Source organism: Pituophis catenifer, unplaced genomic scaffold, assembly GCF_029215685.1.
Source record: "Pituophis catenifer annectens isolate HBS135680 unplaced genomic scaffold, rPitCat1.0.hap2 SCAF_4, whole genome shotgun sequence".
NCBI lineage: Eukaryota > Metazoa > Chordata > Lepidosauria > Squamata > Colubridae > Pituophis > Pituophis catenifer.
The window spans coordinates 111,211,507-111,239,475 of NW_027256884.1; the positions used below are offsets into that span (position 1 = coordinate 111,211,507).

General features: G+C 36.6%; 1 protein-coding gene across 1 annotated transcript; it reads left to right on the forward strand.

Annotated features, from left to right (window-relative positions):
- CPAP (centrosome assembly and centriole elongation protein) lies at positions 1-27,905 on the forward strand. The gene is made up of 16 exons (XM_070943924.1): positions 1-423; positions 842-965; positions 2,507-2,791; positions 5,410-5,548; positions 8,009-8,114; positions 8,271-9,819; positions 10,959-11,091; positions 17,822-17,987; positions 21,411-21,650; positions 23,885-23,984; positions 24,284-24,342; positions 24,894-24,995; positions 26,437-26,577; positions 26,660-26,744; positions 26,842-26,962; positions 27,576-27,905. The coding sequence occupies exons 1-16, from the start codon at positions 1-3 to the stop codon at positions 27,766-27,768; spliced, it is 3,966 nt and encodes a 1,321-aa protein (XP_070800025.1). The 3' UTR covers positions 27,769-27,905.
- Positions 27,906-27,969: the final 64 nt, after the last annotated feature.

Sequence of the window (27,969 nt, forward strand, 5' to 3'; positions counted from 1 at the left end):
ATGGCAACCTCCACAGATCTGAATTGGGAGGGAAACTTGATTTCGCACTGGATGTCTAACAGTGCCCGTGCTGGAGTCATACTAAATCCTGCTTTCCCTGGTTTGAAAACCACCAGAGCAATCAATACTGAAAATGTCTCATCGGGTCATAGTGTTAATTTGGTACAGAGATCAAGTAGCATTTCTCCAAGTGAAGACATTATGCACAAAGAGCAAACACTGGACCTTAAAAGTTCTTTTGAGGAAAAATTGGATTCCTCCAAGACACTTTTTTCAACTGCAGCTTCTAACAAGGAGCAAACATTAATGATTAAAAATGTCCCAGCTCAATGGACCACCACTGAAACTAAGCCTGGTTCTGATCAATTAGATGATCTGGATGAAGGATGCTGCACTGAATTACTCTTGCAAAAGCTGGAGCAGGTAAAAAACACAAAGATGACTATGTATTTATTTTAGACAGATTAAAAATATTCTTCCTTGTGAAAATGGGATACATAGCTCTGTCCTTTTGCCAAGGAAACTTTCATGAACCCACTTCTTTATGTGTTGTTATGGTTTCTCTACTCTTGCCAAATCTAAGGAGAAATGTTATAGTGTCATTTGAATTTCAGTCTCGTATTTATCAACCAGTAACAAATCCATATTTTTTCACCTGTTTTAATGCAAGACTACTGTACAATTTGCAAGAGTCAGGTGGTACTTGTGCTTAGCCTTCAATGCTAGAAATGCTTTTAAAGTATATTCTTAGTTTTCTGAAAACCGTTTCACTTAACTGTATTAGCTAATTAGCCTAATGCATAAGGTCTAAGAAAAAATCTGCCTAATTATACTCAAAAAGCTCAAAGAACTGCAACACCACAAGAAGGAACTTCTGAGAAGGCAGCAAATGGAGCAAATTCAGAGATTAATGGAAGAGCAACAAAACTTATTTTCCCTGGTTGCTGATCAGCAAGAACACACTGGTGAGTGAGTAGTGATCTAATTTTAAAATCTTTAGTAGACATTCATTTTACATATGCTTTTATATATTTTGAGATAGCTAGTAAAATCTACTTTTCTTGCTGCCTAGCTAATCACTATCTAAATTGAGATATATGAAAGATGAATGTTGACACCTCTTTTTTTTCCAGACATCCTTATTAGTGTATAAAATATGTGACATAATTTTCTTTTTACTATATAATTATAGTAAAAATATAATTGCTTAAGCATTCTATGGCCCTTCTCCAAAACCTTGATTTGTGAGACATTTTGTGGCTGCTACTATTAAGACCTATAGCCTCCTGTTTTAAACATAACAAATTCTAGAAATGTGAATGTTCAGATTGTAATTCATGTATACCGTGTTTCCCTGAAAATAAGACCCTGTCTTATATATTTTTGAACCCTGAAATAAGCGCTTGGCCTTATTGCCATGCGCTCAAAAACCCGATTGGGTTTATTATCAGGGAATGTCTTATTTTGGGGAAAACAGGGTAGTATTCATGTTATTGAAACATACCCTTATAAAAATCACAATGCAGGTAGTCCTTGACTTATAACCACAATTGGGACCAGAATTTCTTTTGTAAGTCATGATTGTAGCTTGAGTTGGACCTGATTTTATGACAATTTTTACAGTTTCAGTTTTTAAGGAAACCATGCCGTTAACTGAATCACAAGGCTGTTAAATGGCCCCAACATCCCCAAACGGGTGTTTCTTTACCAGCAAAAACAAATTGCAAATTGTGATTATTACTTGATAGCAGGAAGATGCAAGCTGTCATAAATGTGAGCCAATTGCAAGCACTCAAATTGCAATCACGTAGCTGCAGGGTGGGTGTGACAGTCGTAAGTGCAAGTACAGGTCGTAAGTCCCTTTTTCCAAGGCCATTGTACAAGGCCAAATGAACAGTCATTAATCAAAGACTACCTGTAGATCTTCTTTTTAAATAAGTGTGGCAAATTTGACACCCGTTTTACACACCAAGTAGACTGTAAAAACAGGAGACGTATGAACTTTTGTAAATTCAAATAAATGGGCTGTTTCAGAATTCTGAAATAAATATGATTCACATGATCCAATATTAGTTTTGACTATCGGAAAATGGTACATTTGTATTTTTGAAAATATTTTTAAAAATAAGGGTCAGAGACGTGTGAATGAAAATGCAAAAAATTCTCAGCCCAAGATTTTCAAATTTATTCTTTTACCCTCTCTAACTATCCAGTTAGTTCAAAATATGTACCCTGTTTCCCCCAAAATAAGACATCCCCTGATAATAAGTCCAATCGGGCTTTTGAGCGCATGGCAATGAGGCCAGGTGCTTATTTCAGGGTTCAAAAAAAATATAAAACAGGGTCTTATTTTCGGGGAAACACGGTATCTGTAAAATTGCAAAGTATTAAGTGTTTCAGGCTTTCCTTGATAATAAATAGCAGATGCAGAGGGGAATGGAAAAGGTGAATGTCCCAGTTTTCCATAAATCAATTTATTATCTGCCATTTTGTGTTTAAATGAAAGGGTCTCCTGCAACCAAAGACGATGGAACCCAGAACTATGCTGGATCGGTTTGTTCGTCTCCTGTCCCTTATTTTCCACTATATCCCAGTAGAGGCAACACTGATTGGGACAGTACATCTCATGTTTCTTCTCCTGTGGACCAAAGAGATTATTTACAAAATTTCAGTAATAACCAAATATTGAAGAAAAATCATTCTGCAGACCCTTTTTATAAGAAGCAGTCTTTAGACATTTCTTTGAAAGAGAACAATGAATTGAAACTTGAAGACCAAAACACTATTTCAGGTAAAGCAAACCTGTATCCTACCTAAAAATACATGTATGTCTAAGACTGGCCAACCTAGGGTTATTGACACAATATATGTAATGAAACAGAAATTTGTTTACCATTGGAGATTACGATTTTCTCTCTTGCTGGAAGATACCAGTGTTTCCCTCGATCTTGCAAAAATTGGAAATTTTTCTAGGTTTTGCATTGAGAGTTCAAATCAGTGAGAATCTTTTCTTTATTTCAGAGTCTTTACAAATTTCAGCATAAAGAAACAGCTTCCATATCTTTCTCTATATTGGTTGGAGATATGGTGAGCTTGGGGCCTCAGAGGTATTCAGATTTACGATAATAATTCATTTTATCTTTTTTAGGAAATGTGTTCCAAATCCTGAGGAGGATTTTCTAAAAACAAGCAATTAAGGCTACTCAGAATGTTACCTATGTTTCCCCGAAAATAAGATCCTGTCTTATAGTTTTTTTGACCCCCGAAAAGTGCTTGGCCTTATTTTCAGGGGAGGTCTTATTATTTTGGGACGCGTGGAGCAAGATGGGGCTCCTCTTGCCATCTTACCTGATTTTCACCTCTGCCTCCCTAACCCTAACCAGAGGAAATGGCGCTTAAATATTTTTGGGGAGGGCTTATTTTGGGGAGGGGCTTATTTTGGGGGAGGGTTTATTTTAGGGCATGCACTCAAAAGCCTGATTGGGCTTATTATCCGGGGAGGTCTTATTTTTGGGGAAACAGGGTATTTATTTTTATTGTTTTTTCAACCCAAATTCATTTACTCTCTCTACTTTGGTAATAATTTGGCATGATTTTTTCATTAGTTGAATACATGAGAATTTATATAGAAGATTCAATCTTCTATCCTGCTTTCCACATCTTCACAGACGTGTTTTAGGAAGTCAGTGGATCTTCTGTTTTACATAAATGACAAATTGGTTTTCTTAAAAGAATTTCTATAAAGTAATTCTATGTACTCAAAGGTTAACAAGTAGATTAATTTCTGACTTTCATAATATAGATGAGAGAAACGGTCCAATTAAAAAATCCAGAGTTTTTACCATGAGACAGAATCTCATATACTTGTATACTTTTTTTCTTTTCATAGTCTGCATGTTACATTGTTAGATTGTAGAAGCAGACAATTTGCTTTGTTCTTATATAAACCAAATTTAAAGTCCTTATAACAACATGTATTAACATTTTTTTTAATGTTCTGTGAGGATTTGGGAATATTGGAGAAAAAATAGTTCTGGCTCCTTTTCCATTAATGCATATTAAGGATCATGGTGCTTTCCCCAAAAACCTTGCAGGGCTATCCAGTAATGTGTGGAGACAATGATGTTATTGTTCCAGAAGATATTTTAAAGCAATAACTGTCATGTATAAACTTTAATTGGCTGCTAAGTGGTGAAATGGGGGAGGATCTATTAAAAATAAAATCTATAATAGGATAGAATCACGACCATTAACAGATTTGAAAATCATATGTTAAAACCTTCAGAGTCTTCTAAAAGTCTGATATCCAAACTATATAAAATGCTGTTAGGGATTGTCAGACATTTCTCAAAGAAACTTGTGAATCAGATTTAAGAATCAATATCACAGACACAGAAGAATTCTACATTATGTTCTAGATCAGCAAAAATCCAAGAACACTATTTAAATATTATATCTCCACAGAAGTTTTAAAAATAATTGGGAGAGGTTCAAATAATTTTTGGAAATTTAGTAAAACTAAAGGTACCTATATGCATGTGTGGTGGTCCTGTGAGGTTATACAAAGTTTCTGGACAGAAGTGATTAGAGGGATTAACAGGTATTGGAAAATTTAGTTATGCTCCCAAGATATGTTTACTGTCTTTATTTAGTGAGATAACTCATACAATTGAAAACAATTGTTCTGTATATGATGGTTGCTGCAAGTGCGGCTATAGCATAATAGTGGAAAAATGTGGAGCCTCCATTATTAGATTTTTCGTATGAAAAATTGATGTATAGAAAGCAGATGCTGGGATATACTAGAAAAGTTACCTTTGATTTAATTTGGGAAAGTGTTATTCTTTTTGCAAAACCTAATCGTCCAAATTATTTTTGTTTACCCCAATTTATAGAAAAAAACTTTTTAGAATATCGATTTCTTTTTTTCCCTCCCCTTTGACATGTCAGATTCTTGGGGTTTGTCTGGACAAACCTGCACAATTTTCTTGCAAGGTTTTTCAGAACTGGCGTGACCAAGGTCATCCAATTGGCTATGTGCCTAAGACAGTTTATAGCCTGATGGCTTAACAGCTACACCAAACTGACTCTCAATTTGTTTTTCAATCTTTTAAATAAATTCTGCTATGATATTTTAAAATTTTAAATCCTGTCATTTACCCTCTGATATTGTTCTAATGAATATTTTATTATCTATTGCTAAGGCATATGTCCCTCACCTTGTTTCTGTGGTTAGATTTCTTTTCTGAGGAAAATAAAGTAAATTTTAATAAAAGCTAGAAGAGAGAAAAATCAAGATCTTGGCTAGAAGGGCAACCTCACTGCTTCCTTGACAAAGCTTACACAAGAAATATCTTTGTGCATAAAGAGACGGTGGGGAATAGCTTTGCATGACTTTTACTTTTGAAGGCAGAACTAAACAATCTCCAGAACAATGTCTACAAGGAAATATAGAAGGAGACAGTGATTCTGAAGATCAAAGGAACACGGAGGCCTCTAAAAATCTGACTGCAGGGAAGTGTTCAGAAGCTATTAATGGAGAAGAAAGGTAAAAAAAGTAAAAGTGCAGTATTATAAATGCTGACAAAAAGTGCACTATTATAAATGCTGGCAAAAAATGTAAAAGCAATTAAGCTTATTAATTTTGATTATATTTATTGTAGTTGAAGCTGAAAGAATGGCAGTAACAAAATTATTTGCCTTGAAGAAAATTCCAGTGGATCTATCTGTAGGAATCCCAAAAGTGCTTTTCAAAAGGCAGCTGGACTTTCTTGATTTTTTCGTTGAAAACGTTTCACTTCTCACCCAAGAAGCTTCTTCAGTTCTGGCTGAATGTTGGGGAACGGAATGATTTATATTCCTTAGCAGTCATCTGGTCTTTAGCAGTCTGAAGGTTGATCATTAGTTCTCTGAGAATTGTTTACTACAACACAGTCCTTTCAGCAGTCCCAAGAAGTTCCATATCCATTTGCCCTCTGATGCAGGTGATCCTGAGGGTACAGCTAAACCCCCAAATAGAAGGAGCCTGGTGGTGCAGTGGACTAAACTACTGTTAAAGTAGTATTTAGCTGCCAGCTGCCTGCAATTACTGCGAATTCAATTCTCACCAGGCTCAAGGTTGACTCAGCCTTCCATCCTTTTGAGGTAGGTAAAATGAGGACCCGGTTTGTGGGGGCAATAAACTGACTTTGTATAAAATAGAACACCGCTTGGGAGAGCCGAAAGCCCTACTAAGCAGGTATATACAAAAAGTATGAAGGCTATTGTTTAAAAGCATTGTAAGCCGCCCTGAGTCTCTGGAGAAGGGCGGCATATAAATCAAACTAATAAATAATAAATAAATAATAAATGGCTTCAACAAATCTCAGAGAGCTAACGACCAACCTTCAGAGTGCTAATGACCAGATGACTGCTAAGAATGTAAATCTTTCCATTTCCCACCATTCAGGCAGAACTGAGAAAGCTTCTTGGATGAGAAGCAAAATATTTTCAAGGAAAAAAATAGGAAAGTTCAGTTGCCTTTTGAAAAGCAATTTTGGGATAACCATGATCTGGATGATTCAGAATCTCCATAGGCACCTGCAGGAATATAAAACTTTAAAAAAGCAGAATATCAGAAGAATAATCTTATTAAAATTTAGTCTATAAAAATGGGGAGAAATTGAATACTATTACTAAAAATCTCAGTACTACTATTTTGAATATTTTCTAGGTGACTCTAGAATCCTTATATCCATTTTGAAATTTCAAACCATCAGTGTAGTAAATATCAGGGCAAGAATAGTCCACATATGCATTTTTTCTTTAAAATAGATAATATAATGGACACCTATTGTACTCTCTTTTAAAAAGGGAGTAAGAAGGATCTAGATATTATTAGTTATTATTTAATATATTAATATACCATTTCTTATGCCTCAGAATTTCAAAGCAATTTACAATAAAAACAGCAATAACGATGGGCTTGTACAACAGAATAGAATAGAATAGAATAGAATAGAATAGAATAGAATAGAATAGAATAGAATAGAATAGAATAGAATTCTTTATTGGCCAAGTGTGATTGGATACACAAGATATTTGTCTTGGTGCATACGCTCTCAGTGTACATAAAAGAAAAGATACATTAGTCAAGAATCATAAGGTACAACACTTAATGATAGTCATAGGGAAACAGTCAATATAAATCTTAAGGATACCAACAACAAGGTTATAGTCATACAGTCATAAGTGGGAGGAGATGGATGGTAGATTAATAGTAATGCAGACTTAGTAACTAGTTTGACAGTGTTGAGGGAATTATTTGTTTAGCAGAGTGAGGGTGTTCGGGAAAAAACTGTTCTTGTGTCTAGTAGTTCTGGTGTGCAGTGCTCTATAGCATCTTGATTCTCTGGATAAGTAACTCATTGTTTCAGTAGTAAGTGTATGGTCAAGGGCTCCACTCAGCACGACAGTTTGCAGTTGCAATCTCTGAACCAAGCATAAGGTAGCTCCTCATAAAGAATATGGTACCAATCTAAATATGAAGTGGCCAGCACATGAACAATTGTAACTAGGCTGCATTTGTCCAAGAAAGAGCAGAGTTAGTATACCAATCAAAGTTGGTGTGTTAAATCTATTTCTGATGGAAAGGTTTAACTAATATGGTAGTACAACTGTAGTAGAGGGAAGTAATAGCATTATATGAATGGCAAAAGGTGAAAATGTATTAAAATGCAATAGCTTTGGGTACAGCTACAATCTAGATTGGTCACTGGGGGCAGAGCTTTAGTTTTCCGAGCTTTCAGACTCCTACTGGAGCCCATTGTCAGGGAACTTCACATTTGACACAGATTGGATCCTGCAACATTATCCTGGGACATGTATATTTGCCTTTATTCATGAGTATTGAGTGCATTAGAACAGTGCTATAGTACTGCAGGATTTAACAATTTCAATTATTTTAATGAACAAATTACAACAAGAAAAATATACAAAATTATAACTATGTTTGGTTCTCTTGAAACAGGCCTATTGCTGCTAGTATGCAAGAGAGAAAGCAAACATTTGAAGAATTTCTAGAAGAGCAGATACGGTTGGAAGAACAGAGGTTGAATGAAAAAGCAAGTCTCAAGGTTAATAATTACAGTATACAAAATGTGCCAGTTTCATAATGTGATAATTTTTTTTTCATATAGGTGTTGTACAGATTTTAGAAAATCTGGAATCTGAACAGATTGTTTTGATATTATTACATATTATTATATATATATATATATTCCTTTTTTTAGGTGACTGAAAAATCAGCATTCCAGAAACCAATTTCAAAACAACCATTTTTAAAACGAGGTGAAGGCTTAAATAGATATGCCAAATATAAAGTAGCTAAACAAAAAGAAAGTAAGACAATTGTACAGCCTGATCCCTTAGAAATTAAAAATACAATTAAAGCAGACAAACTGCAGCTTCATCGGAAAACTGCCTCTTCAAATAAAATTTCTGACAACTTTGTGTCTAAACATGTAAATCAGAATATTAAAACAAAAAAGAATGTGTCTTTTTCTGCTCGAAAGACAACAAGACTCAGAAATTGCACTGAAAAAGGCATTTCTTCATCTGCAAGGCAGAACACTAATGAAATGAAACCGGAAGTACTGAGAAATTCTCTAAGATCAGAAATAAATCGAGAAAAAGAAAAGAATGAAGAAAATGTAATGCCACTTGCAAAGCTGCATGAAATTGATGTCAAATTACCATCAGGAAAAGAAGCACCATCAGAAGAAACTGAATTTCTTATAAATCCACGTAAAAGAAACCAAGAGCTGTCTTTTGAACTTTCTTTCCAAAAGAAGTTGGGAAATTGGGAAGCTGAAAAAGAAAAAGAAAAAAAGGAATTGGATGAATTTTTGTTTTTAGAGCAGGCTGCTGATGAAGTATCTTTTGCCAGTAACTCTTCACTGATAATAAGGATCTTGGATCAAGGCCAGAAAATTTCCTCAGAGCATAGACTGTCTTCTACTCCTATTAAATCAAGATTGCAGGAGCAGCAGATGAATGTGCTAAAAGTCACAGCTGCAACCGACCTTAATGGAAAAAATTGGGTTTCCCAAGCATTTAACCATGAAAGGCACAAGGATAATTCCCAGGTACCAGAACCATTCATGGTTCATAGAAGTTCAGCTGACTATGAAACACTTCAAACTTCTTCCTCGGCTGAATTTCAAGATTCTAAAAACACTGAATTAGAGGAAGATAAATCTGATGAAAGCAGTGAGATGACTTCTGAAAGTGAAGAAGAATTTGAGATTACCATAAAACCTGCAAGTGAGGGAGCTGATAAGATCACTTTGAAAAACCAAAGTGACTGTCCTGAATTTTCAGAGTGCATAGAACAAATGGAGAGCACAGAGAGCACTAAGAGTCCTGATTCAGTGGGAAAGGACGGTGGCCAGTCTAATGAGCTATGTAGAGATACGGCATATCCAAGCGTGTTCTGTAGTGACAGAAATAAATTTGAGTTTGATGATGAAATCTCATGGACTGATTTTGAGAATAGCAATCTCTGTACACACATTCCAGATGGGGATATGTTTTCTAAAGTACCTCTGACTCCTGATTGTTCTAAGACACCTTTTCCTGATAAAGTAATAAAGAGGAAGATTGCCATGGTGAAGAAAGGAGATGCTTTGCTGAAACAAAATAAGACTGTTAATGAAGAAGCTGAGCCTCCTACATCAGATCTGATGCTAAAACTCTTTCCTTCCCTAAAACCTAAACCGAAGGTAGATGCACAATCAAGACATGAGAGCAAATCAAACACAACTCAGGAAGAATCAAGTGGTAAGGGAGAGAGAAAAATCAGTTACTGTATGTAAGAATTAGCCCTATATCATTTTATACAGAATATCCTATACATGCATGTTCTTTTTATATGGCAGGTAGTTTCATTGCACTGTAAACCACGGTTAAGAGCCAGAAATTACTGAATGCGTATATAAAGCATCATGGTTTTCAAATTGTGCAGTAGTTTAATGTAAGACATATAGATGCTTTAGGGATCTATTTGATGCGTATTTTGCAGTCTATCACAAATTGTTTTAATTAAAACTAGACAACCCGTGATCCCTTGGGTCAGTGTTGGTGAACTTTTCGGTACTGAGTACCAAAACGGGAGTGCACTTGGGGGAATGCCAGAAATCGGAAGAGTAGCTATCCAGCACGCGTGTGCGTGCCGGGAAGTTAAGCTTCCAGTTTCTGGCATGTGCGCCAGCCACCTGGTCTTCCGGTTTCTGGCGCGCATGCGCACACAAAAACCATCTCTGAATGTATCCCAGCTTTTACAGTGAAGGTAGAACATTTGAAGTTCTGTCACTGAGCAATCTGCTAAGGAAATAACTGGAAGGATGACCTAAGGTCATGATGACAAACCTATGGCATGTGTGCCGGAAGTGGCATGGAGAGCCATCTCTCAGGGCACATCAGCCGTTGCCCGTTGCTCTTCTGGGTTCCTGTATGCGCATGCACAGTGGCCAGCTGGTCTTCGTGTGCGCAGGAGCGCCAGAAACTGAAAGAGTAGCTCCCTGGCGCGCATGAATGGGCAACGGCTGGCATGCCCAGAGAGATGGACAATAGGAAAAACCTATTAGTAATAGCTCTCAATCAGTGGAATAGGTTATTGCAAAGCCTCCCTTCACTGGAGGTTTTCAGAGGTTGGATAATGATCTAGTGAAGATGGGGTAGTGAGTTCTTCAGTGCATAGGGACATGGACTTGATGACCTGTTAGAACCTTTCCAATTTTATGGTTCTGTAATTATAATAGCTACAACTAGAGTATTGTTTTTAAATAATGATTTTTTTCTAACTCCACTAACCTTATAAAATCCTCAGCAAAGCCTTAGGTATTAATTCCATTTTAAGATGAGATGAGTAGATAAGATTTGATACATATTTAAATGTTGCATAATTTGTTTCCATTTAGGGGAGAATGTCCGTTCACAGCTCTTGAAAGAGAAGCTTGTTGAATTGGAAATGGAAATTGAAAGGTTCAGGACTGAAAATGCATCCCTATCAAAACTTAGAGAAGAGCATGAAACTGTCCTGGAAAATTTAAGGTAATCTAAATTCTGTCTCTACAGACTAAATGATCTAAATGATGTCTCTCCCTATAGTCTTTTCTTCCTTTATTCCATCTCTATGCAGAGATTAATTATGATTCTTTTATACAAGAGACTGGAGTCTCTTGTATAAAAGAATCATTAACAGGAAGGGCTGTTTTTTTATTTGATGTCCTGGAACACTATATGTCAAAATTCAGTCATTGTTTCCATATCTTGTCAAAGTATGTATCTTTTCCCAGATTTAAAAATAATACAATTAATATATGAATTTAATATTCAAATGTTATAAGGGCCTTTTCCCAAAAAACAAAAAGTAATTGATCATACATTAGCACAATATCCAATGATCAGTGAAGAATTTTTACTTTGAACAGTTGTTGATTTAGCAAGGAGAATTATAAATATAAATTCTCTTTTGTTTATTTTTCCAGCCAACAATCTGTGGATAGATTTTTGAAAATATCTGAAGCCTATTTTCATGCATCGTTGCTCCGACATTCTTTACTCTTGGGACATCTTCACTTCGATTGGATTTCACTGAGTGCTCATCAAACTTTTTCTCCCTCTGCAGCCTAGTTCCGCCTCCTCCCTCTGCGCATGATCAGTTCTTTTCACTCAGTCGATGTGGTAGGACTGGAGTGCTAATTAATCTGGAAGATTAACATTAATTAATTCATTTAATTGGAATTTTCAAAGAAATAATATACCTTTATTTAAATTAAGGGGGCTGCTGGAGGCGATTGTTACAATATCGGCAGTTTTTTTCTATTGACATTGAGTCTGCCGCCGCTTCTAAATAGGAAGCCGTTTGCCTCACTAATTGCTCAGCAGCGATCCGCTTTGAAGTGGACGCTGTTCTTTCAAAAGCAAATTGCCGCGGTGTGAGAGCTGGTTAACTGGCGTGCTGGGATAACCGCCTACACTATTGCAGCCTCTGTTTGCGGCATTGGAGTTCCTGCAACAGAAAGTCAGGCTCCAGGAAAGAAAATAACTAAAATTGGCGAGAAAACAAACTGCCGCTTGTGATAGCCGGCTATTTGTGATGAATAAATATTGAAGTCTTTGCCTGGCAGGCAAAGCTATCAAAGGCGAGATCGCATTACAAAAGTAATTATTTGAGAAAAAAATAAGACGCTTGTAAGCGCTATTTTCTCTATATCTCCATGAGAAAAACCAGTGAGCTCGAGCGCTCAGCAGTTTAACGGAAGGTTGATGAATAGAAATTTGAAAGCGCCGCCATTTTAAAGTACAAGAAATTCCGTTGGCCGTTTATCTCTATATACTGCGCCATTATCAACTTCAGACTGAAGAGGAAGTTCACCTAAGGGAAGTTTTTTATTTACAATTCATTATAATTTAAAATAATAATAATAATAATAATAATAATAATAATAATAATAATAATAATAATAATAATAATAATTGTTATATATATATACATATATAATTTTATAAAAAAAATTAATTAATTAATTGCTTATCTATTTACATTAATTCTCCTGATTAACAAATATGGCAGAGGATGAATTATCTTCTGAATTAGAACAAGTCACTACTCCTAGAGTACTTTTGTCCCAGCCTCTAAAAAAAAAAACGAGGCAAAACCAAACATGTGTTTATTCCTTTTCAGGACAATAATGACACACAAACTAATAATCTTAAAAGTTCTAATATGAAGGAAAAACGTAGGCATAATCAATTAGAATGCCAATTTGAAAAGGCCCAGCGTGCAGCGCAATTGGTGCCTATTACATCTCAGTCTGAAGCAGTGAATCTTCAGCAATCTGAAAATACAATGCCTCAATTAAATGAGTAAGATTCAAATGTGTGGGGTCAAGATAGTATATCTATAGAACCACAAAGTCATTGTTTAATTGATGAGTCAAGGAGGCTCGCACCTCAAGGGCCTATGTGCTCTGGTCATTTACATATAGCTGACCATGTGATTCATGGTCCACCTGAGGCCATTTTCACGCCAACAAATGCTGGCCTGAAAGGAAAAGAAGGCCCAAATGATAGTAATGCACTGGATTTTCAAACATTAGTTTCGCAGACAATTTCACGCATATTTCAAGCTGGTCTGCAACAAACCGGCTATCCTTGTCAGTCTGGTGCATTCACCAGCACTAACTGTCAACATCAGATACATCCCCAACAACAGCAACAATCTGTAAATTACTTTAATCAAGGAGATAAACTTGATTGTCTAGAAGAATTTGATATGTCAGATGATGAAGAGGAAATGGTTTCAGAAAGCCAGCATTCCAAGGTCTTTTTAATCCAGCCTTATTTAGGTCATTGTTGCGTAAGGCAAAATTAGATACCAATTTGGGTGTCAACATAGAAAAAACATCTGAGTCAGGTAGCCAACTTGACCATAATAATACTTTATTTAACTTACCCAAATCGGATTTAGATTTTGTACCATGTCCAGATCTTTCTCACAAATTATACAAAAATCATGGGAACACCCTAGTTCAACATCGGGACCGAACAGTTTTGATAAAAAATTATATTGTGTTGCTCCTGAACTGGATGAATTACTACAGTTACTCTTGATAGATGAACCTGTAGCAACATTAACTTCATCTTCGATTTTAGTTAGCGAGGTTGGGGAAGGCCTTAAAGTAGAACATAAAAGAGCTGAGATGACATCTCGTAAGACTCATCAAGCTGCTGCATGGGCAATTAGAACAGCAATTTCTTCTTTATTCTTTAACCGTGCCTCTCTTATATGGCTTCGTCAACTGAGGGAAAGATTACCACCAGGTGAACTTAGAATTCAACAAGATATATCAAAACTTATAGTAGCAGCAGATTATTCTTCTGATGCATCATTAGATGCAGTAAAATCCACCTCTAGGGCTCTGGAATCATCAATTTCATCACGCCAACTCCTTTGGCTGAGACATTGGAGGGCAGATTCAAAGTCTAAGTGGAGGCTTGCGTCAGCACCTTATAAAGGTCGTTCTTTATTCAGAACTTCACTAGATCCAATTCTAGTCGAAGCAAGAGATAAGAAGAAGGTATTGCCTTCATTGTATAAAAGACCAGACCGCAGATTTTCGCTTTATCAGCGCCGATCTTTTCGGTATGATCAAGGATTTGCAAATGTTTTCACACAGCATGGTAAACCACAACTCTATTAATATGGATATTCAAATGATAGGAACTCCTTTCGTGGAAAAGGAGGACGTCAATATTCTTTCAAGAGACCTTTTAGAGGTACCATGTCACGACAATCAAGTCGAGGCAAGTGACTTGAAATATGCCCTTCTCATTAGGGAGCAAACTTCAACTTTTCTTTCACCAATGGATGACAGACGCATGGATGTTACGCACAGTGACGAGCGGTCTCACTTTAGAATTACCTCCCCCCCAACACAAAGGTTCCTACAATGTGCATGGCACAACCATTCATCTCAAAGAGAGCTGATGAATACAGTAATTCAACATCTAATCCAAATCAATGCAATCAATCTGGAACCACAACATCAAATTCGAACAGGGTTTATTCCAGTTTCTTTCTGGTACCAAAATACTCAAGGGGATGGAGGGGAATTCTGAATCTGAGACAATTGAACAAGAAAATATTATACAGAAGATTCAAAATGCATTCACTAAAGTCATTACTGGCATGCATCAGACAAGGTGAAATAATGCAATCAATAGATCTCAAAGAGGCATACCTACATATACCAATTCAACCAATGTACAGACATTATCTCAGAATCGAATATGCGGGCAGGCATTTTCAATACAAAGCAATGCCTTTTAGCCTTCCCTTTGCACCGAGAACATTTAAGAAACTTCTGGCAGCGGTAGCCGCTTCTCTTAGATCAATTCCAATTCCTATAGTATGTTACTTAGACGATATTTTAATACTGTCGACATCAGAGATACAGGCATGTCGAGACAGACAATTAGTAATACAATCTTTACAAGCTCATGGGTTCACAATCAATGTGGAAAAAAGTCACTTAGTCCCAACAACAAGGATATAGCATTTCGGAACTATAATAGATTTTGCAAAGGGTATGGTATACCTATCTCAAGACAGGCAGAACAGTATCAAAGGTCTGATTACTCAAATACTATCTCAAAAGAAAACTACATTATTAACACTGTCTCAACTTCTAGGGAAGCTAATATTAGCAATTGCAATAGTACCTGGGCTAGATACCACTCTCGGAATCTGCAGTGGTTTCTACTGCCATTTCAAAAAAGACAAACAACACACTCTCTATACAAAGTGTTAGTACCAAAAAAGATCAAGATGTCTCTTCAATGGTGGTTGACTTCTGCAATTCAGCAGGGATCATTTTTTTATTCAATCAGAACCAGTATTTTGACAACAGATGCCAGCCTGTAAGGATGGGGGGTACATCTGAAGGTCTACTAGCACAGGGAATTTGGTTTCCCTTAGAGAAGAAACAACCAAACAATTGGTTGGAATTAAGAGCAGTAAGAATGGCATTAAACCATTTTCATCATTATCTAGTAAACAAGCATGTATTAATTCTAACTGACAACATGGCTAGGAAAGCACATGTGAACCGTCAGGGAGGAACAAAATCAAAAGATCTCATGAAAGAGACGGCACAACTGATGTCTTGGGCAGAGACACATTTAATGTCAATACAGGTAGAACATATATCAGGAGAAAAAAACCAACAAGCAGACTGACTCAGTCGAGGGAAAAGAGATCAGCCAGAGGGGATGCTTCACCCGAATGTATTCAGAGATAGTTTAGTGGTTTGGAAAACTAGTAGTAGATCTGTTTGCGACAATACAGAATGCACAGATCCCAAGGTTCTTTGCCCGGTTTCCAGAGACAGGAGCAGAAGGCCACGATATTCTAAGATCTCATTGGGCAGAAGGACTTCTGTATGCGTTTCCTCCAATCCCCATTATTCAGAAAGTACTTAGAAAATTACTGGAGGAAAGAGCAGAGATGATATTGGTAGCACCATACTGGCCACGCAGGCCATGGTGGCAGAACTTCTACAACTATCAATACAAAATCCGTGGAGAATACCACAAGCAAAGGTGATTCTCATTCAAGGAAAGGTTCAACATCCAAAGCCAAATTGGTTAAAATTGACCATTTGGAGATTGAAAGGATCAAATTAGCAAAAGGGAATCTTCCAAAGGAAGTAATTTCTACCATTTAAGTAGCTAGGAGACCATCAACAACACGTATTTATAACGCTATTTGGAATACGTTTGTAAAGTGGGATATAGAACATCATGTTGATCCTACATTGGCTAATGAAATTGAAGTATTGTTGTTTATTCAGGCTGGTTTAGAGAGAGGTCTTGCACCTTCTACGTTGAGAAGACAAATAGCAGCACTAGCTACTGTTTTAGAAGGACGCAATAAAAAAAAAAATCTCTTAGTCAAGACAAGGGAATTAAAATCATTCCTAAGGGGTGCAATGAATTTAAGGACACCTAAGATTCACAGATATCCTTCATGGGATATCAATTTAGGATTACAGGCTCTTACAAAGTCTACATTTGAGCCAGTAGTTTCAATAAGTATAAGATGGCTAACAATAAATTAATTAATTAATTATTAAGGCAATAAATTAGCATTCTTAATAGCAATAATGTCGGCACGATTTATGCACATTTGACACAGATAGAGTAGTACTAAGATTAGATACAACATTCATACCGAACATAAATTCTTATTTTCATAGAGCTCAAGAAATAGTTCTACCAAATTTCTGCCCAGATCCAAAACATACATTGGAAAAAATGTGGCATTCTCTAGACGTACGTAGGTCTTTAATAAGATATATAAAAAGAACTGCAGCATTCCGTAAAACGGAAGCATTATTTGTATCCTTTTTACCTTCCTCGATGGGATAAAACAGTATCTTCCAATACAGTACGAAGATGGATTAAGGTATGTATATCAGCAGCATATGCTTCACAAGAGGTAAAGGTACCTAGTAGAGTGTTACCTCATTCAACACGTAGTGTAGCGACATCAGCTGCATGGGCCACCCAGGCATCAATAGAAGAAATATGTAAGGCAGCTACATGGTCTTCTATATATAAAAATAGACTCCTTTGCGTCTGCTGATGCAGCATTTGAGAGAAGAGTATTACAATCAATAAATTCCCCACGACAACAGGAAAAAGATTTAGAAACCCACCCTAATAGGCAAAGCTTGGGTATATCCCAAGAGTAAAGAATGTCGGAGCAACGATGCATGAAAATGGAACATTGTCTCACCTGAATGTTCATTTTATGATCGTTGCGACGACATTCTGACCCACCCTTAGGGTATTGGTATGGTGGTCGTGCGGGGTGTTTTTTCATTACTCCTTCTGCAGTTGATATTCCGCGAAAAGCATGTAAAGAAGTCAAGAAGTGACATCGTGAAAAGAACTGATCATGCGCAGAGGGAGGAGGCGGAACTAGGCTGCAGAGGGAGAAAAAGTTTGATGAGCACTCAGTGAAATCCAATCGAAGTGAAGATGTCCCAAGAGTAAAGAATGTCGTCGCAACGATCATAAAATGAACATTCAGGTGAGACAATGTTCCATTATTATAAATTAATGAAAAGGATTTTCTAAAGATCTTTGAAGAGTTCCGCTTCAGTGCACATCCTTTTTTAAAAAAAATATGGACCAATGTTTCCAAGTTACATTGTGATATCTGATTTTTGTGTGATAAATATTTCGTAATTTTTGTTTTATAAATTTTCAGGAAAGAAAAATCTGACTTTGAACACCATAAAACACAAGAGCTTGCTCGAATAGAAGAATTTAAAAAAGAAGAAACAAGAAAATTGCAGAAAGAACGCAAAGTTTTTGAGAAGTATGCACAGGCAGCTAGAGCCATTCCAGATAAAAAAGAGCGTGATGAAATTCAGGTATGAATGCAACATAAATGATCAACCTAATTGAGGGAAGTGAATAATGGGTACTTCAGCCTAACAACAGAAATTAAAGCATCAGATAAAGTTTGGGGGGAAATTGACATTTTTTTCACAAGAGCAAATATGATCATAATACCAAAGATATTCATTTTTTTACACCATGGTGACCAGAACACTGCATCAAGAGTTGAAAAGATTTCCCTCATTTCTCTGTTCTCACCATTTTTCTGTGAAACAACTAGTTTGCTAATGAAAAGAATAGGCAATGTGGTTTGGGTTAGATTCAGTTATACTCCTATATATTCTATTCCAACTGTGAAGATTTTAGGAGAAAACATTTTATTTATTTCCTACCTTTATTTTTTTTTTATGAATAACTCAAGGCGACAAATACCTCTAACACACCTTTCTCCTTTTATTTTCCCTACAACAAAAACCCAGTGATGTGGGTTGGGCTGAAAGAGTGACTGGTCCAGAGTCATCTTGCTGGCTTTCGTGGCTAAGGCAGGACTTGAACTCACAATCTCCTGCTTTCTAGCCTGGTGCCTTAACCTCTAGACCAAACTGTCTAGTTCAATAAGCTTGGCTATAAAACCATGGCTATGTGATATTGAACTGTTACTTCTTAGCCTTTGGAAACAGAGTACATCCTACTTTAATCACAACTAAAATCCCTGCATCCAATAATTATCACAATCATGGATGGTTGTGGGACCTTCGTCACAGCCATGCTACTGTGCATTTTTCCAGTCCTTGAATCAACAGAGAAGCAGGTGCCATGACTTGTCCTGTTCTGATAGCTGGCCTTTAATCTGCCTCAGTAATGAGGGCTGCAAGTAGTTCTGACAATGTTCCTACAGAAGAATTTAAGGACAATAATTGGCCAATTCTCCCATCTTTATTTCTTCTCCTGGCCAGTGTCACTAACTGGCAGAAAAAAACCGCCAGCAGTTATATCAAACCATGGTGGGAGAGGCTTAGTTCATATGGATGTGTACCTAAAAGGATGGCATGTTTCAAGTTGCCTAGGGAAAGCGTTGCTGGTATAGGGGCATTAATAATAACCAGTCAGATTGGTTTACCAGTTTTCTGAAAAACAGGCAGTGTCAAAATATAGACCAGGTAACAGCTTGCCTGGCCTATCCAGAGAGCTCTCATTTCATCCTGGGTCTGTTGCCAGCAGAGCTGCTTGGACATCAGTTTGTGTTCCTTTCACTTGGGCCAAAGGGGAAAATTGGCACTGACTTTCATCCAGCTCCCACTTCACAATGAGGGCCGGAAAGGAGCAGCAGCATTGGCAATGAGTTAGCCATACCTCATGGAGGTATTCCAGGGCACATGCGAAATGGTGTTTTGTCCCACCCTCAGTAATAAAACAGTACAGTTCAGCAAAAAGAATCATTTTATCTAGATGGAAAGTAACAATAAACATATTTTGGATGTTAAAATAATGGATTCCAAATATGTGTTACCATTTTTTGAAATGTTTTAGTCTAAAAATGAAAAGATGAAGAAGTGTGTTTCTGTAGACTCTAGATTTAACAAATTGAATTAATTTTTACATTATTACATAGGTCTTTTGTTTCAATTATGTTCAACTTATTTTAGTCCCTGTAAAAATCCTTTGTAGTGTTTACTGATCACCTATATATATATAGGTGATCAGTAAACACTACAAAGGATTTTTACAGGGATTAAAATATACAGTGTGTATGTATGTATGTATGTATGTATGTGTGTGTGTGTGTATATATATATATTTTTAAACCCCTCCAATCCATACATGAAGCAGACTGACACCCACCATGAAGAGCTCGCACGGCCACAAACACGAAGCCAAACAACAACAATGCAGCTCACCAGCTCAAATCCCCCTGCAACTCAGACTAAGCTGAGCACAACCAAGCCCCCACCCAAACAGAACACACCCCCAGCCAATCAGAGCACAACCAACCCCCCATCCAATCAGAGCACAGCCAAGCCCCTAACCAATCAGAACACACCTCCACCCAATCAGAACACAGCCAAGTTCCCACCCAATCAGCTCACACCCCCACTAGCAGTTAAAAGGAAGAGACAGCTGCGATCTTACATTGCTCCTGGAAGCACAAAGCCGAGAACACCAGCCTGAAGATGACGAATGAGACTTCGTCGAAACGTCGCCAAGACACTTCCAATTTTACGTGGGAGAAGACCCGAATAACCAAAGACCTACATACAAACAATATATATATATATATATATATATATATATATATATATACATATATATATATATATACATATATATATATATATATATACATATATATATATATACATATATATATATATACACATATATATATATATATACATATATATATATATACATATATATATATATATATATATACATATATATATATATATATATACATATATATATATATATATATATACATATATACACACACACACACACACACACACACACACACACACACACATATATATATATATATATATATATATATATATATATATATATATATATATATATTATTAGTGAAATATAACAGAATAATGAAACGTAGGAAGCTTGGCCAGACTGAACCCCTTGTTTGCAAAAGTAGGTAAAAACCCACTAGGCATTACTTAGAGGAGAATCAATAGCATATCTCTGGTAAATTTATTTTTAGCCCTTTTTTCAAAACAGGTGTATTGATCTTGAAAAAGATCCTTGAACCCATTTAATACCAGAAAACTGGCATGCCCACAAATATTAAGGAGGGCATATAAATAGTACTTTGTGAAGACATGATGCAGATAGATACCCTGCAGAAACCAGTGTCCAGTCTCTTCTGCATCACAGATTAAATGAGCATGGCAGGCAGTACTTGGTGATGGAGCAGAGGAGCTCTGCTCACAGCAGCTGGCTAACAGGAAGTTGGCAAATGCCACTCCCTGGTTGTCTTATCACTGAGACCGCAACTGAAGCATTATAAATTGTTTCTACACTAGCACTTGCCTTGGGAGATGGAAGACAGTGGTTTAGCATCAAACAGCAAAGTAAAAATTACCACTTTTTAAAGATTGCTTCAGTTGTTGCTTATAGAAGTGATTGTATCTCTTGCACAATTACGCTTTCCAGCTTATCCCCAGTTGGAGTGCTCTTCTAGTCCAATAGGCCTTGCTGTGAGCGCCTCCTGATATATCCTTTCTGCAATTTTATCTCTTCATTCTCACAATCTGGAGGGAGGAAATCCAGTTATGTGTTAAAAGTGAGGAACACAAGTTAATGAAAAGCGAGCACAAAAGTATAAAAATGAGTGTTGGGAAAATGTACATTAGTCGTATCTGAAGTAAATAAATGTAATTCTAATATCGTTTTGATTTTCTGCTGCGGAAAGATGTTCATCTGTCTTTTTTCTTAAGTCTTTGAAGCAACACATAGCAACATTGCAGGAAGATGTAAAAAAGAGAGAAACAAAATGGTCAGCAACTCACACTCGTCTGAGGGATCAGATTGAAGCCTTAACGAAGGAGAATACACAGCTGAGAGAAGAAATCAAAATTATGGAAAGATTCCGTTTGGAGGCCTGGAAGAGAAAAGAAGCCCCCACAAAGAAAAAGAAAAATAGTAATTCTGGTTACTCAGACAAGCATGAATCTACAGTGAGTTTCTTCTTTTTGGGAAAAAAAAATGTTTTCAGAAAACTAGAGACACAAAGATTTTGCACTGCTTCAAAAGCAGCTCCCATGGCATGCAAAGTTTTCCAGACCTGAGAGAATTTATTTGGAGTTCCACTGCATGTATCAAATTACAGAAAATACAGTATTCAGAGCTACTTGGCACTATATTTTCCATTTTCTAAAAAACCATGGCTTCAGCGTATTCCCAACTCTGAGTTTGAAGAGATAGGTCCATTGATACACATACAGCTTTCCTTCATAGGAACAGGTGAAATTGAGAATAAATGCTTACCTAAATGGGTGACATGTATTTTACATTTCAACACATGGTTTTTCCAGATAGCTGTTTCTTTAAAAGCATCTGTGTTGCTCTTTGTTCTGAAAACTTTATTGCATTTGGGTATATTTCACTATTCAAGCAACCCTCGGTAAAGTACACTGGTACCTTGGTACTCAATTGCTTTGAAACTCAGCAATTTGATACTCATTTTGATATGAAAATTTTGTCCCAGCATTGTTTGTTTGGTACTCAATGCACAAGCTAAAACTTGTAGGTATTGGTTGCCTTGTGACTCACAGCGTTATTCCTTATGGGAAAAATGTGTTTGGTACTCATTGTTTTTGGTACTCATCACACCTCCCAGAACCAATTATCAAAGAGTCCTGAGGTACTACTGTATTTTGATAGCTTTAGTGTCTTCCTTCCCTCCCCCCATCTTCCCTGAGTCTTCACACTGCCCAGGTTCGGGACTGTATTTTGATAGCTTTAGTGTCTTCCTTCCCTCCCCACATCTTCCCTGAGTCTTCACACTGCCCAGGTTCGGGTCGGTGTTCAGGGCTCAGGACCCCAGACAGCACCCCAGTATTAGGGGAACTGGTGAATTGTTTAATGCAGATTCGGGTTAATGTCAGGCAGGGGTGAAATCCAGCAGGTTCTGACAGGTTCTGGAGAACCAGTAGCGGAAATTTTGAGCAGTTCGGAGAACCGGCAGCGGAAATTTTGAGTAGTTCGGAGAACTGGCAAATACCACCTCTGGCTGGCCCCAGACTGGGATGGGAATGGAGATTTTGCAGTATCCTTCCCCTGGAGCGGGGTGGGAATGGAGATTTTGCAGTATTCTTCCTCTGGAGTGGGGTGGGAATGGAGATTTTGCAGTATCCTTCCCCTGCCACATCCACCAAGCCACGCCACATCACACCTAAGCCACGCCCACAGAACCCGTAGTAAAAAAATTTGGATTTCACCACTGATGTCGGGGTTCCAAGTAACACCCCTAATGAAAGAAAACTCCAAAGCTTGAGTTTTCTCAAAGTTACGTTTTATTAGAGATGTCATATTGGCACATCTGGGAATAGCCAAATCTGAAAGTTTCTAGGTTTTCCCCACCCAAGTAAAAGTTCAAGTCTGTGCCCAACACCCAAAAGTCTATCACATGGCCCAATCAAAGCACTGTCCCAACTAGAGATGCCTCCCAGTTTCAGCCTTCCAGGTGCAGGGCAAAATAACCTTGACTCTGAGAAAGGACTGTTATGACTATATATCACCCATGCTCCATACAATCCCCTCTCCCAATTTCCCACAGTAGTAAATGTGGCAAGTCTGAAGGCCCAGTGCAAAACATGGCTTCCAGGCCTGACAGTTAGGATATCCGAGGGATTGCCTCAGTAATTTCTGTCTGTCCAGTAAGATAAGCAGAGTAGAGATGTTCTGGATCCCATGAATTGATTAAATAATGCCACCAAAGGGACTTCAGTAGTATGTCATCTCTTGTACATTACCCATCCTCTGGAATAGCATTTTCCTAGAGATTTGCAGGCTCTCATCCTATAAAGGTACCACAAGTCTTTAAAAATATGGCTTTGTTTCCAGGATGTTTGTTCAGCCACTAGTGATTTGTATTGTAACACATTGCCAGGTATTCGGAGATTTTTTTAAAATCCAATGTTGTTTTTGTTATAGTACAATATAAATTGTCTTTCAGTGTTCTGTGTAAACAGCTAGAAATATTAGCAATTTTGGTGATCACCTTGACTTTGGAGAAGTATGCAGGAAGAACAGAACTGAAGTATAAAAATTGCAGCTTTTTAAAATAATTTTAAAAATTTAAATTTTAAAAAAATGTAAATTGTTTCTTGAGAAATCTTAACTTTTGGAGTAGTAGACATTTGAAGAAGAAATTTTCCACACACACCCCCTTTTTTTTTTGTCTTTCTAGCATTTGCCACCAGCATTGCCAAAGTCTCACAGTGGGTCTTCAATGAATCAAGTAGAAAAGAGCAGTAAAATAAATGTCAAAAGTGATGTGCCATCAGAAGGTAAACTGTTTGATTAAAAATTGGATCTAGTAGCCAGAAGTGGCAGTTTATTATCCCTTGAGAATTTTGAATGTGTTAGGATGGATTTATGTTTGTCTGTATGAGTATATGAAGCTGCAAGGCGTTTTCTTTCCTGGGCTAAAACAATCTTTTTTTTTTTTAATCTATTTGATTTTAAATATGTTCAGCCACATCCATTATCAGTGTTTACTATTGTTCTGTGTAAGTGGATTAATGTCATTGATAAGATTTTGCAAGGTTTATATTCTTATTTATTAATGAATCTGTATTTGAAATAGGAAGCTTGTCACCAAAATGTGAACCAGCAAAAGCATATGAAGCAGATTTGGACAAAAAGGTAATAACATCTGAAGATTCCTCCAAAACATTTATGGCAATAAGTTCATTTTTGTTGAAAGCGGGCATGCTAGTATCTGATACCTAAAATTGACCATAAAATGACTATTACAACTATGGCAGTTATAGTTTAATGGTTTAAACAAAATATATCTTTATGCCCATTATATGCATCTTTTAACCATGATGAAATTTGTAAAAAGTGTTAAGAGAAATATTGGTTGATACTTAGATGATGTATAAAGATGTCTTAGAAAACCCTAGTTTTTTATTCTTAGAATATGAATAGGCAGAAATTATCTTCTGAGCATCTCAGATGCAAGAAATTCAATTAAATATTTTTTATTCTGATGTTTGATTTTCATGATATGGAACAGTTTTCTTTGGAAAATGAGGTCTCTTTGAAAACACAATTTTTTTGAACGTCAATTTCTATAGCTGCATAAAATGCAGTATTGCTTGTCAATCTAAAAACATTCTCAATATCATGAGGTATAATCTGTACAAAATCCATAGCAATTTAGCAAGCTACTATTTCTTTTGCCATTTTAGAATTTTCCTACAGATGGAACTATCGAATCATCAGCAGCAGTAACTTTGGATTCTTCAGAAAGCGAAGAAGTTGAGAGAGAAGCCAGTCATCCTGATGGAAAAGTAAGTTCCTCTCTCATTCACTAAAACAGGATGCACCGCTAAGGAGCAATGAAGTACAGTGGGAACATTTCCTTGTTCTGTATTTGGACCTATAAAGAATGCTAATCTTGTAGGTCCTTCAGATCTAGATACAATGTTCCTTCAGAACATTGTAAAAGTGTGCTACATTATCTTGAATTTTTGACATTGAAACTGAGAATGGACACAAAGCAGATTTTTATATTGATTCAAAGTGTACTAGTTTATTTATATGTTCTAACGAGTCTTGAAAATTTTCACAACATGGAATTTAAGTTTGAGCTATCTTGAACAGAATAAAGCAAATTGCCATTTTTCCAATCTTTGGAGCTATTTCCATACATGTGATCTGCTCTCCGTACAAGCCCTAAAACTAGATAAAGAGAACCCAATTAAACAACTGAGTCAAAAACATTATACTTGTATACTTTGATTGTAAACCCCCTTGATCTTGTGGAGTAGGCAGCATCCAAATACTTATAAATCTTAGCATTTACTTGTTTATTGTAAGTATTTTCCATTTCAAGAGATGACGTATATGGGTGTAATTATGTGTTTCCTATTCCAAGAATGGTCACAATTGCCAAACTAGCTTTAGGCTATTCTTGCCATAGCCCCCATTTCTTATTTTAGCAGCTGTCATGAGTACAGAAGCACTCCCAAATTGCATACTTCAGGGAGGAGACCATCTCATCTAGGAAGAGTCTATACAGACAGGAACTTCATCTTGCTTCTTATACTTCATCACCTCCTTCACTCTTTCCTATTGCAGTTCTTCAGGATTTGGTTCAAAATTTGCACTGCATCTCCAGTTTGGAGATATATAGCTGGTTATCATAAGCAAACTGATATCTCAACCCTAAATCTATGGACAATATCTCTCAACAAATTCATGTCATTGAAGAAAAGAGAGCTTGGCGATCTTGACACCGATATATCCATAGTCCAACATTTCCTCCATTAATATCCACTGGAATTGCCCACTCAGGAAGGAGGAGAACCATTGTAAAACAGTATCCTTGATTTGTAGTCCTCATAGATGATCCAAAAGTGCGCCAGAATTGCTTTGAGTACTGCCAAGAGATCTAGCAAGATAAAGGTGCAAACACCACACTCATCCAACTTTTACTGTAGATCATCCACAAGACCAACCAGTGCTTCTTTTTGACTCATGGCCTAGGATGAACCCAGACTGGAGCGGTCAGGATACTTTATGTTGCAAATCTTATCCGTAATTTTTTTTGAATTAGGGAGGAAACCGGATCCTAATCAGATTAATTTCTTCATGGGAGAGAGATGTTTCTTTTTCCAGTTCTTTGTTCAGTAGTTTGAATATTTTGTGACTTTATAAAAGTAAAGCTATATGGCGCTTCATTTAAACTTTTCCAGATTAGAATTATTAGTTTTACTTGCTTCCTTTTAGGTTGAAAAAGTGTTAAAAAATGGTTGCCATCTTATTATTTTCCCGAATGGCACAAGGAAAGAAGTAAGCTGCGATGGAAAGACTACAACTGTAACCTTTTTTAATGGGGATGTAAAACAAATCCTGGATGACCAGAGAGTTGTATGTATCTATCATATGGCAGTCTTACATAATCAGAACTATGCACTAGCATTAACATTAACTTTAAAACTTTTCTCAACAGATATACTATTATGCCGATGCAAAAACTACACATACCACCTATCCTACAGGTTTAGAGGTTCTCCATTTCTCAAATGGCCAGATAGGTAAGCTGAGGGAGTGCTTGCACGCAGTTATCACAGATGCCATTTCTTTTGTACATACAATGTAAGACAAATCTGATGTATGAATATATTATTGCAGAAAAGCATTTTCCAGATGGAAAAAAAGAAATTATATTCCCTGATCAAACCATTAAGAATGTATTCACAGATGGGCGAGAAGTAAACATTTTTCCTGATGGCACTATTATCCACATGCAACAGTAAGGCTTTTACCCTGATAAAATATAATTTTAGAGAAAGTTTGATCTAAATTCAATTGCAAGCATATGGGGTGCGTGGGTGTATCACTAAGTCTGGTTTTGAGAGCAACCCAAGGTAAGTGCTGGATGGGGAGAATAATCAATCAAATTCTACTGGTAGTCTTTCAGATGACCATTTGTTTTGAGTCCATATTGAAGAGTAAAAAGGGTGAGGAAGAGTTGTGGGACAGAATTACTACTTATTCTAAATTTATCCTCCCAAATATTTTTGACAACTCCAGTATTATTAACTACTTTCTTGGACTGATGGCAGTTGAGATATAAACAATTGAAAAAATTAGGCTGATTTCTAGTCATTACAACTGAGCATAATAGACATAATGTGGCAAAATGAGAAAAGGGAAAAGCAAAATATATAGCAGGAAGATTATCAATACCAGAAACATAAAATAGTATTTGAGGTATGGACATTGTAAGAAAAATTACCTTGCATAGTAATTGAACTCAAACAGTAACTGGGCTAAAATCATATTCTTTTTCCCAGTTCCTAATTTTTCTTTTCCGCAGAATTTAATAAGACCAAGCATTGGTATTTTTTTGTATTTTAATTCAGAGATGGAAGTAAGATTATAGAGTTCAGCAATGGTCAGCAAGAAGTGCATACTGCTGATTTCAAAAGACGTGAGTATCCTGATGGCACAATCAAAACTGTTTATGCTGATGGACATCAAGAGACTCAATATGCCTCTGGTAGACTAAGAGTTAAAAATAAGAATGGTGATGTTGTCATGGACACTCATCCCTGAACATTTATGTTTTGCTGTATCTTAATATTTATCAACATTTCTGTGTTGCATTTTCTAGATGTTGTCTTGTTTGCATAAAAATCTAAAAGCTGTTTGTACACATGCAATAAACGTCTTAATAAATTATTTTTAAAACTCGTATGTCTAATGTTTATATATTAGCAGTGCTGTGCACTACATTAGGAACAAAACCCACTTCTC